Raw genomic sequence first — 12,110 nt, 5'->3', positions numbered from 1 at the left:
CACACCTGGAGTACTGTGTCCTGTTCTGGTCTTCCCCATTACAAGAAAGACAAGGAACTACTGGAGAGAGTCCAGTGGAGGGCTACAAAGATGATTAGAGGACTGGAACATCTCTCTTATGAGGAAAGGCTGAGAGAGCTGGGTCTGTTTAGCCTGGAGAAGAGAAGACTGAGAGGGGATCAATGCTTACAAATACCTTAAGGGTGGGTGTCAAGAGGATGAAGCCAGACTCTTTTCAGTGGTGCCCAGCAACAGGACAGGGGGCAACAGGCACAAACTGAAACACTGGAAGTTCCATCTGAATATGAGGAAAAACTTCTTTACTTTGAGGGTGATAGAACACTGGAACAGGCTGCCCAGGGAGGTTGTGGAATCTCCTTCTCTGGAGGTATTCAAAACCCACCTGGACGCAACCCTGTGTAAAGTGCTCTAGGGGAACTTGCTTTGGCAGGGAGTTGGACTAGGTGATCTCCAGAGGTCCCTTCCAACCCCAACCATTCTGTGATACTTCTGTCATTCTTTTATGTGAGGCTACATTACTGGCTTATGTTCCATTTGTCTATCATGATCCCAAGGTCATTCTCTGCTGAGCTGGTTTCCATCTGCTCAGCCCCCAGTGTATTCTGTTGCCTGGGGTTATTCCTCCCCAGTCCTTTCCCCTTGTTGAACTTCATGAGATTACTCTCAGCCCAGTTCTCCAGCCTGTTGAGGTCCCTCTGAATGGCAGCACAACTTTCTGGTGCACCAGCTGCTCTTTCCAGTTTTGTGTCATCTGCAGACTTGCTGTGGATGTACTCTGTTCCATTATCCATGTCATAAATGAAGATGTTAAACACCATTGGCTCCAATACCCCTCTAGACCCCAATACCCCTGGGGTATTCCACTGCAGCACCCATATTGGTCTGCCTGCATATCTTGACCCGTAAGTTCTGAACTGGCTCCTGAACCATCCCAAACCAGCTCTCCATGCATGCCAGCCTTCACATGAAGGGCAGCTCCTCCTCATAACCTTCCCAGCCTGTCCTTCCTAAAAAACAAGTATCCATCCATCGCAATACTCCAGTCATGTGGCTTATCACACCATGTTTCTGTGATCCCAGTGAGGATCGTAGCCCTGTAACTGCACTCAGACTGCTTAAGTTCTCCTTCCCTACCTGTGCCCCCCCTGCCCCCCGGCCCGCTCATGTTGGATGAATTAGTGTAGAGTCATTTCAGAGAGGTACCCAAGCCTGCTGATTCCCCAGAATGGGCAAGGGCACTTTCCCCATAAGGCTGTTCTGCAGGCACTTTCTTCTTTGCACGCCTATGCTCAAAGGGACTCCTTTGCCTTTTGTTTTCACTGCCTTCATTTTGTCAGTAGTTGAATACAGTACTCTCTGCGTTGGGTGTTTTTCTTTACTTTTTTTTAATTTTTTGAATCTTACAGCGATGAGACTGGATGTGTGCAGTGGGATAATGGAAAAATTCAGGATCTTCCGCACAGAAAAGACTTACGCAGTGAAGGCTGGGAAGTGGTACTTTGAGTTTGAGGCAGTTACTGCAGGAGACATGAGAGTTGGCTGGACCAGACCGGGTTGTCTGCCAGATCAGGAACTTGGCTCAGATGAGGAAGCTTTTGTTTTTGATGGCTTTAAGGTTTGTATATGTTTATCTGTGATAATGTAAGTGATTGCAAAACGTTTAATTTTGTGTCTTATTCCATATGTCATTGCCTCAACTTAATTGCTCTCTCTTCTTTCATTTGTGTTTTATGAAATTATTTCTCTCTCGCTTTGAGGGCCTAAGTGGAATAAGGAGGATCAGCATCACCTGAAAAATTGATTAGCAGAGTTTGGCATTTCTATTTTTTTTTTCACAGCTTCACAGTATTTGTACAGTATATATAAAGCATTGAAAATCTGACTTACTCAAATTCAAAATACTGGCAGAGCTGCAATTAACTATGAATAATTCCTTTAAATTCTTATTCTGTTCTCTCAATAGGAAGTGCTATTAGGGAATAAATATTAAGATTAATAGGGAATAAATGTTAAGATTATTAGCAGTCAGTATTTGAGGCAAACTTTGATACAAGTTTTTTATAAGAATGTGAAAGTTACAAAGGGAGTATACCTAGGTTTTCATGGAAATCCTTACAGTTTAGAGTAAATGAGGTATGATAGAACCACTAATTTTTGCTCAAGTTTAACTCTGCGTGAGACAATGACAGACTGAAATCTAGTAGTGAAAATACATAGGAAAACAAACTATTTTATATGTTACTGATTTTCATCAGAGTAGATTAAATGATTCATTAAAACTTTTTATTTCAGTATGAAGGCAAGTGCAACCACTATCCAAACCATAATTGCTATTAAGGCTACTGATGACTCATGTCAAAATGTTTCTTGTTTCTGATGTTGGAATTAATTTCTTTTATTACTATTACAATATGTAACAGAAATCAACAGTATCCATGGCTGTTCCTGGTCTGATCAAGCTCTCGAGCTGTATTTTATTCATGTTGGTGGAATTGAATTTTTTCCCCAGTCTTCTATTACATGAGAAGATGCCTTAAAAACAGAAGTGAAAAGTTGTTTTTGTAAAATATCTGATTGGCTTAAGTAAACTTTTCAAGTCCTCTGTCTTTATTAGAATAGCTGTGCAATAGTTTGCCTTCTGAATCTTAGGTTTTGACCTTTAGGTCTCAATCCACAAAGCTATTTTGTTGTCTTTAATTTTGTTGGGTTCTCTCCTTGGTTGGAGAAAAGCTTTTGATCTTCAGGATACACAGAAAAGCTCATTTGTTTTGTAGGATTTTCAGGATGTATGCAGAGAATAAAAATCTGCTTCTGATGGAATATATGAGTAGGGAACCTATTTGTTATTAACACTGCCTTATGCGTGTTTGTTACACTAGTTCTTAATAGATGTTAATTTATTTGAATTCCAGTCCAAGACCCCATCCAAAGCCTTTGCTGTCTTTGACTTGAAGGTCAGTCATAAGAATCAGTAAACATGCCCTCAGCTACTCTGGAATTTGTCGGAAGCTCAGAGTGCTTGTCCCATCCACAGACAATTCTGTTCCTTCCAAAATCTGAGATGACAGGAAGTTTAATTTTTTTTGTACACAACATTTTTAGAATTACACTTAAGGAAACAATAGTTTGTTTGGAAGCAATGAATTTATAGGCTACTAGATTAAACAAAAGCAATTGCTTAAAAAAGTTTGTGAAGCAGCTATTTAACTTTGTAATTGATAGCATATTATATCACTGGTCTTTCATGGGGCTTCTGCAGAAAAATAAAGCATGCTCTTACTTGTTACTAAAATGTTGAAGTAGCAATTTTCCCTGTCAGCTCACTTAGCAACGTTTTACAGTACTGATGTGAGGGGTTCTTGCAGGAAGTTAATTGTTGGATTTCCATTTTCAAAGTCAACTTGGAGTACTCACAGGCTTTGTTTTGGAATGATATGCTGTGAAAGTGTTAATTTTAGTGCTGTCTTAATTGAGAGGGCTAATTATTAGTTGTACCACTAAGGGAGAGAGGAATACATGCATTGCTCTACTACTCTTTGAAATTCTTTTAAATCCTTTTCAGGCACAGCGGTGGCATCAAGGTAATGAGCACTTTGGCCGCTCTTGGTTGGCAGGAGATATTGTTGGATGTATGGTTGACATGAATGAGCACACTATGATGTTCACCTTAAATGGTGAAATCCTGCTTGATGACTCAGGTTCAGAACTTGCATTCAAGGACTTTGAGGCTGGTGATGGTAAGTAAGTACCGTAATACATTGTGCTGTTAACTTGCTGTTGTTACCCAATTTTCGCTCTGGCTTCCCTTTAATGTGGTGTGCTTTTTGTCGCAGCCCCCCGCCCCTTCCCCTCTCTAGGGAACTACCCCTTGTCCTTTTCTCTATTTGATTAGTATCAAGCCTTTGGAAAGGAGGCATGCTAGGTGTGAGGATGAGGCAAGGCCTTTTTCTGTGGTGAACTTCGCAGCCGTCTTTTGCGATCAGACCTTTTGACTGTTTTGCAGGGATGTGTCTGGAGTTGCAAATTCATGACTTTTAACATTTCATCTGCACTGCCGCAGGTAACGGTATGATATAACAGAATCATAGAATGAATCATAGAATGGTTTGAGTTGGAAGGGGCCTTTGAAGATCATCTAGTTCAACCCCCCTGCCATGGGCAGGAACATCAAATTTTATCTAGATCAAGTACTGAAATACTACCAAATTTCTGTCAAATTAATGAGAATGTATGGTAGGGAGTTTAAGCCAGCTTTAAGGTTTTGCTTTAGCTCTGAGAGGAGAAATGGCACCTGATCCAGGATAAAGCCAGCTGGTACAAAGCTACCCTCCAAAATTTTTTACTTAATTCTAATCTAGCAGATTGAGTCTTGTGCCTGTTATTGTAGTGTTCTTGGTGCAGCTTTCAGAGTCCACAAGCAGGTTTTAGTTTACCATGAAGCCGGAGCTTATGAGATTGAAAAGATGGCAAAGATAGATTGTGAGGTTGTGTAAAGTGCCAGATTGATTCTATACCACAAAAGTATTTTTGTTTATAAATGTAATTACATACTTGTGTGTGACTAGGTACAATAAAAGGGTGAGAAATTACATCAATGGTTCTGAATTGATGTAGTTTCTGAACTATGGTAATGTAAAAAAAAATATTTTAAGCTTTAATCTTTCCCTTTCATTTTTTGTAGGTACATATATTCTGTCATATATATTATACATCTGTCAAATAATACCTCTGTGTTTGAGAGATAAAGTTAAATTTTTTGAACGGTAACAGCTGCAAATGATACTTTTTGGTTACTGAACCCCTATTCCCAGGGGAAATATGAATCTTGTATGTAATAATTAGGCAGTTCCCTGCTTGAGTTTTAACCACTTTAATTTTCATCTGGATTTCAGAGTATTTTACTTTCAGGAGTGCTTTGGGAGAAGAAATTTTTTTTTCATTCTTCTGCCATACCATAGGAATTAGGAATAATTTGAAATCATTTAAAATGAAGTAATTGCCAGCAATGTTCTAGGCTCATGCTTGTTACTTTGCTGCCTTCAAATTTCCTCAGATACTGTCATGACATGATGAGGGGAAGGGATGAATGAATTGTCTTACTGTTAGTGGCATAAATCATCCTGATGCCATTAAACTATAATGGTTTTCCAGTTATTAGGCAGTGTAATCCCTTTGAGGAGTGACGGATTCTGAAAGAAACTGGAATTCCATGAAATTCTGAGGGTAGCCTGTTTGACCACTATTTTGATTTCAAAGTTGATGAAATCACAGTGGTGTAGTTTTCATGGTACTTGTTCCTAGCTGCAGGTTCAGATTTAAACAGGGACTCTGTTGAGTTTGAAACTGCTAAAGTAGTTCCCGGTTTGACATGGAGCCTGAAGGCCTTGGTAACCATGTCAAAGACTTACAAGCCTCTCGGATTTTTCACAATATCCTTGTAATTCACATTAAGTTCCTCTAGTGTCATGTCTGTAGAAAAGAGCTTGCCTTTGTAATAAGGTCTCTATTCTGTTTTCAAAGGAATGTGCTGATTGATCTCAGATTTAATAAGTCCAGAACAATATTTGTAATTATTATGGATATTTGATACACAATTTGTGGGGGGGAAGGGCATCTATATGTATGTGTGTGTATATACAAACATATGTATGATGTACCCAAATTAAATATGACTTTTATAGGGCTTTCATTTTTTTGTAGGCTGCCTTTAGTTTGGTTTTGTTAATGGCTCTTGTTTAAGAGCATTGAGACCTTTCTGCAGGTCACTTCTATGAGTGAATCATGTGCATGCCATGTGCTGCTGCAGAAAGAGACCTTTCACTTTAGAAAAAAGAATTTCTGGTCAGAGTCCAGTGTCCTGCTTTGAAGGATGCAGTCTGTCTATAAATCAGTCCTGTAGTTTTAATTTACTTAGGAACAGTGAAAAGGGAATATGGTGCTCTGCCAGCTTACTAATGAGGCTCATGTGCTGCGTCTTAGGTTGTACTGCCAACAAGAGGAGCTCCTTGGGATTAAGGCAGACTAATTTGTTTGTGAAGCACCATCTCAGTAGTATGGGCTACAGTGACAGAGTAGACGGAAAATACTAGATTGGTATATTTCATTTGTATGTGCGTGTAAAATATTTGCTTCATGTCTAAGAATGAATCTATCTGTGAGATCTTCTTTTCTGAGCCCACAGAAAAATGCATATGTAGGAAAATTAACAGTTTATGTGCATTCTATTTAGGAAGGGTAAATATGAGTAATATTTTAAATGTTTTATGTATTTTAAATACTCCTGTTTGATTTCATTTTGTGTCATGTATACATCTCAGTCTTCATAAATAGAGTTGATTGTCCTTTCATGAGTTTTGGACTACATCTAATTATCTAATTAGCTTTTCTATAATGTATGCTTACTGAATTCTGCTGATAACATCAGCTGCTGTTGCTTTTTTTGTTTTGTAAAACAATTATTTCCCATTTGATTTGAGTGCTGTATCAAAGAGGAACTGACTATGTGTTAATTCTCAAGGTGCTGGAGATAGAACTTGCTACTTCCTTTCATGAAATACTGGACCTGTGCAGAAACATTAAACAATTGTTCATATATATAAATATAAAAATAATATATAAATATAGACATATATATAGATATGGCATGTTCACAACTGATCAAGTTACACCTCCTTGTCTTTTAATGTTTTTTTTTTTAAGCTTTTGTTTGCCTGTGTTTTCTGTGAAAATATAACAGTGTTTGTACCAAAAGTCTAGTTAGGTCACTATTTTGTTTTCAACAGCAGTGGATAGCAAATGGCTGTGGATAACTGTCAGAACAGGATAAGCAGATAGTGATACAATCACCCAGCCTCCAGTAATTTCTCGTTCAGGAGCTTTCTGAGGCAGACATGATATGTTTGTGTTGAATAGCCCTGATGGTTTGTGTGGGTTTTTTTTCTCCTTTCTCCCATGAAGGTCTCTAAACACATTTTGAATCAATGCGAGATTTTAGCATCCACGATGCTATGTGACAGAATTCCACAGCATTACGGTGAGATGTATAAGGAAGTTCCTGCCTTTGTTTTGAAGCTTGCTACCAAACAGTTCTTTGATCATAATTTTTGTTAGCGATTGAAAAATCATTTACTGTTCATCTTCTCTATGCCACTCATAATGCGGGTATGTATCATACCCCCTTAATATTTTTATTGAGGCTGAAGCATCCTAATTTCTTTAATTGTTGCTGATAAGAAAGCAGTTTCATTCATATTGGCCATTTTCAGGTCTATTATATCCTGAGATGTGGAAAGCAAAACTCTTCATAAGATTCTAAGTGTGGGTGCCATGCAACCTGGAAACATCTGAGAATGTTTTACATCAATAAAAATTGGAAATTAAATGGTGAGGCGATTCAGACAGACAAAGCACTTGCTTTAGGCTGCATATACCTATGTTGTTTATAGCAAATGTTATGTCATTTCTGGTTAATATTGTGAAGATTCATGCTGTCACAACTGTTTCTGTGAAAACCCATTCCCAAGCAACTTGATGTCTGTAGAAGGTTGTTACTGTTCTTGAGTGATGAGCTGAGATTTGTAAGGTTATTGAAAATAGAATTCTGATTTTTGGCTTTGCTTAAAAACTTTTGCAGTAGCTTATGGATTCCTTTAACTCAACAGGGAGCCTAGTAAATTCTTGCTATTAGAGGTGCTGGGCTTTGCTACAGCATATATCTATATATGCAAATATAACTTTCCTAGTTATGTGTCGTACAATATGATTTTGTTTCATTTAGTGCTGGAAAATACTCTTTATTATTGTCTGTCATTGGATTTGCACTAGCAGAATGGACATAAATTGTTATCTGAGAAGTTGATGCCTTGTGATTTAAGAGCCTTGATGTGAAGATAAAAATCTGAACTTGAACTTACGACTAATAGTATATGCCCTTAAATTTATCGTGCCTAATACACATAGACATGATAACCAATCTTGTGTGTCTGTAATAAAATCTTCAAAAGGTGGTACTGAAGGCCGATCTTTTATCTGGTGAGTCATTCCTGTAGATGGTGCTCTGGAGTTTGCTTTTGTCTCTAAAGAACATACATAACAGATATTCTGCCCCTTTTTTATCTGGGCAACCTAAAGAAAAGTGAGGAACTAGTTGCATTTTTTCCTTATACCCTTCAATACCTGGTACACGCAGTTGAACCAGAATCATTGAACAGAGCTTCACGTGTCTTGTTGATACAAAAGAAAACATTTTGTTAATAGCTAGGTCAAATGAATTGTCCAAGTGGCTTGTAGCTGTGGAAATTCAAAATCAGGATGAAAAGAAACAGAAGAAATAAGAGATTTTCTTAGGTTGTGAGGCTGTGGTGCTGAACCTGAGAAAAAAAAAAAAACACAAAACGTTTTTTTAAAAAGTGCAAAGGAGTCACAAGTGAATTCCCTGTGCTAGTGAAACTGTAAGAGAGCAGATGCATAAAAATGTGAAGTTGATTCAAGAGCAAAAATGAAAAACCCAGCCCAAAACCAAGCTACTGTAACTTTTGTGAAGCTACAGTATCATATTGTCAGTTCTCATTATCCAGAACCACAAAATGTTTTGAAATTTTTTAATTAATTAATTTTAATTTTTTTTAATCTACAGCATGCACTTGGTGCATAATTGTAATTTTTTTCACTACTATAGCTGCATGGACAAGCACTATATTACTTTTAAAGTAATTTTTGAGGTTTTCTCAAAATACCATGACTAATGGAATTTTATGAGGTACATCAAAAATAGTAAGACTTGGAGTAAAATTGGCAACACTCTGCCAGTTTAGCAGAGAGATTAACCAAGAGCTGATAGACTCCCTGAAGTACTCTTAGATTTTTGTAAAGTAAATTGAGTGATGCATGAAGAGATCCATGGCTATTAGAGAGCTTTTTTTCAGAATGATATTTGAGATACAGTACTCGGTGACATGCAAGAGGTGATGTGCTGTCGATGACTGCTTGCATTTATACTGTTTGCTTTTTGTGTTGGTTTTTTTTTTTTATTATTTTTTAAATTTTTTTTCCAAATGGTTTTTAGTTGGATTATGGAAGAGAGCAGTTCTCTGATGCTCATGACATACAACCCACGTGTTCTTTCATTTTGTTTTAAGGATTTCTACCTGTGTGCAGCCTGGGCCCATCTCAAGTGGGAAGAATGAACTTTGGAAAAGATGTCAGCACTCTAAAATATTTCACTATCTGTGGCTTACAGGAAGGGTATGAACCCTTTGCTGTTAATACAAACAGAGACATCACCATTTGGCTAAGTAAAAGGCTCCCTCAGTTTCTACCAGTGCCACACAATCATGAACATATTGAGGTTTGTGATCCTATTAAAATGTTTGTAGATGTTTCTTCCATTAATGTGTTTGAATTTTGTTTCTGCTTTCGCACTTCTAGACAAGATTTTTAATGTGATATGTTGACCCAGTTCTGGGTGAACCTTGCACCTGTTACAAATTTCTTACGTTCAGTGGAGTTGCAAATAACGTAATTATTTGGTTGATAGTATTTCTTTATCTGTGAAATCTGTCATGTCTCAGAGACAAATTCTACGAGATGTCCTCATTAAGAACTCCTTGTGCAGTGAGAGCTATGTTTGTAAACAGCTTCCAGAAATTGGGCATTTCTACATAACAGATACCATGTGTTCTGGTGCACACACTTTGTGAAGTGATTTTTCTGTAACTAATTGGTTTTGATTTTAGTAAATATTTATTAGCCAATTGTGTCAATACTTATGTCGCAATCAGTTGTACATCTTGATGGAAGTGAATTCATGCCTTGTAAGTCTACCATGAAATCCTTATGAAATTGAAACAAGAATTCTTTTTCAGCTTATATGTATCATACTGTAGTATTTAAGAAATAATTTGTGTTCTTGCATATGTACATGTATGATTTATATTAGTTGGTTTGTGTTGTTCTGGACAGGGCTGGATTTATGTTGCAAAGAGTTATGATGAGAAAGGTCATTCCTTTATGAGTGTTTTTTTTATTTAACAATGGAACAACAAAAACCTCCACTCCTTATAGTATTTATTTCCCCTTAAAATGGCAGCACATGATTACAATACATTTGACTGTTGACAGAATACTGTTGCAAGTTTTGCAAGTCATGGATGCTTATTCTAGAAATATAAGTTAAATATTTACAAGGGGGGAAAAGCATCAGCTTCAAAACAACTACATCTTTACATTTGGTAGGTGATGAGAATTGATGGCACCGTAGACAACTGCCCCTGCCTGAAGGTCACACAGAAGTCCTTTGGTTCACAGAACAGTAAAACAGACATCATGTTTTTTCGATTAAGCATGCCCATTGAATGTGCTGAGGTGTTCTCCAGATCAGCTGCAGGAGGATTACCAGGCTCTGGTCTTTTTGGCCCGAAGAATGACTTGGAGGATTATGATGCTGATTCTGATTTTGAGGTTCTAATGAAAACTGCTCATGGTCATCTAGTTCCTGACCGGACAGAAAGAGAAAAAGATGCCACAAAACCAGAGTTAAACAACCATAAAGATTATGTTCAAGAAAAGCCTTCACGTCTTAAACAAAGGTTAGTAGCACATTTGGCTTACCTTTCTTTTTTTCTTTTTTCTTTTTCTTTTTTCCCCTGTTTCTTGAATAATAGAGGAGAATGCCAGTCAGGTCTGCAGAGATTTTTCCCTAATTCTGCCCTAAATTTGGATATAACACAGTAGATGGGACAGTTAACCTTCATGTGACTAAATTACATCATATGCAATAGATAGATTAAAATTAAGCAGGAAACTGAAAACATTTTTCAAGCTGTTAGAAACCTATCATTTGGTTTATTGTGAAGGCTTTTGTGGTCATCACGTGAAATGCACTCTAAAACCATGGAGATCCATTCTGACAGAACTAGGAGGTCTTCAAAGTGACATGGAACATGTTTTCATGTCTTTCAAAAAGCTGAAGGTGTTAGATAATCTTTATCTAGAAATGTATATTAGCTTCTTATCTCACTCAATGAACCAAATAATCAGAAGAATATTCTCTAGTTGACACATTCATTCTCCCTGATTTTTCTTATGGAATGAGGAGTAGAACACCTAACTTGATGATGCTGTGGAGATGCAAAGACAGTGTCAGTGTAATAATGTTACTGCAGTTTTCCATTCCTTTTCTGCTCTTCCTTACCAAACTTGGTTTGATAAATATTTCTATCGCAGAATAAAACAGGGCATATGGATGGTATTTTTAAATGCATGAAGGTCATTTAAGGTTCCACATTCTTCTGAAGTGACATAGGTGTTTAACAGCCTGATAATTTTTTAAGTTATATGAGTTTAGTTTCCAAGTAACTCCTGAATATATAGTTTAAGCTCAGAATTCATTGAAGTGCTTTTAAAAAAGAGCTTCTTTCTCTTTTCTGAAGAATTTGTTTTAATCGACATAGAAGTAATAAACTAACTAGTGTTATGTATTAATAATGTAATAAACACTATGTATTTAGGGCTCACATAATAAATATCATGTATTTAGGGATAATGTATCAATGTAAAATTCCATTGTGTATATATATTGATATATTGAGCTTTTCATATAGATTTTGATTTTACTTATGTTATTACAGATTTATGCTCAGGAGGACAAAGCCAGATTATAGCACGAGTCACTCTGCACGGCTTACTGAGGATGTGCTAGCAGATGATAGGGATGACTATGATTATTTGATGCAAACTTCCACGGTATCGTAACATAGGATTGGTATTTTAGCTGTTTGCCTTTTCTTTTCTTTTTTTTTTTTTTTAATAACTACATGTTTTTACTTTTAAGACTTTCAGACACAGTGTAATTTTCAGGCAAAATTTTTAATTTAAATGTCTGTGGTAGTCTTGTACTATTGAAGTTGAGACTGCTATGTTCCTTTTGTTTTGATGTGATTGTCAGTCTAAAACACTTTCCACATAGAAATCCATAAATTAATTGAATCCATTTTTGAAACTACTATTGATAACACCAAACATGAAAGAGGAAGAATAAATAGTTCTAGAATAATAGAATAAATAGGAAAAAGTGCATTAAACTAATAGGT

The 12,110-nt window shown here is 36.8% G+C and overlaps 1 protein-coding gene across 1 annotated transcript in view; it reads left to right on the top strand.

Annotated features, from left to right (window-relative positions):
• RYR2 (ryanodine receptor 2) overlaps positions 1-12,110 on the top strand; it is a 332,243-nt gene that overhangs the window by 166,404 nt on the left and 153,729 nt on the right. The window contains exons 28-32 of the mRNA XM_068395937.1: positions 1,428-1,636; positions 3,584-3,758; positions 9,159-9,367; positions 10,255-10,607; positions 11,649-11,763. Of these exons, the coding sequence (XP_068252038.1) occupies positions 1,428-1,636; positions 3,584-3,758; positions 9,159-9,367; positions 10,255-10,607; positions 11,649-11,763 (1,061 nt within the window). The remainder of the gene's footprint in view (positions 1-1,427; positions 1,637-3,583; positions 3,759-9,158; positions 9,368-10,254; positions 10,608-11,648; positions 11,764-12,110) is intronic.

This window comes from Nyctibius grandis, chromosome 1, assembly GCF_013368605.1.
Source record: "Nyctibius grandis isolate bNycGra1 chromosome 1, bNycGra1.pri, whole genome shotgun sequence".
Taxonomy (NCBI): Eukaryota; Metazoa; Chordata; class Aves; order Nyctibiiformes; family Nyctibiidae; genus Nyctibius; species Nyctibius grandis.
The sequence above is the reverse complement of the archived record's forward strand: the minus strand, read 5'-3'. Positions and strand labels throughout refer to the sequence as shown.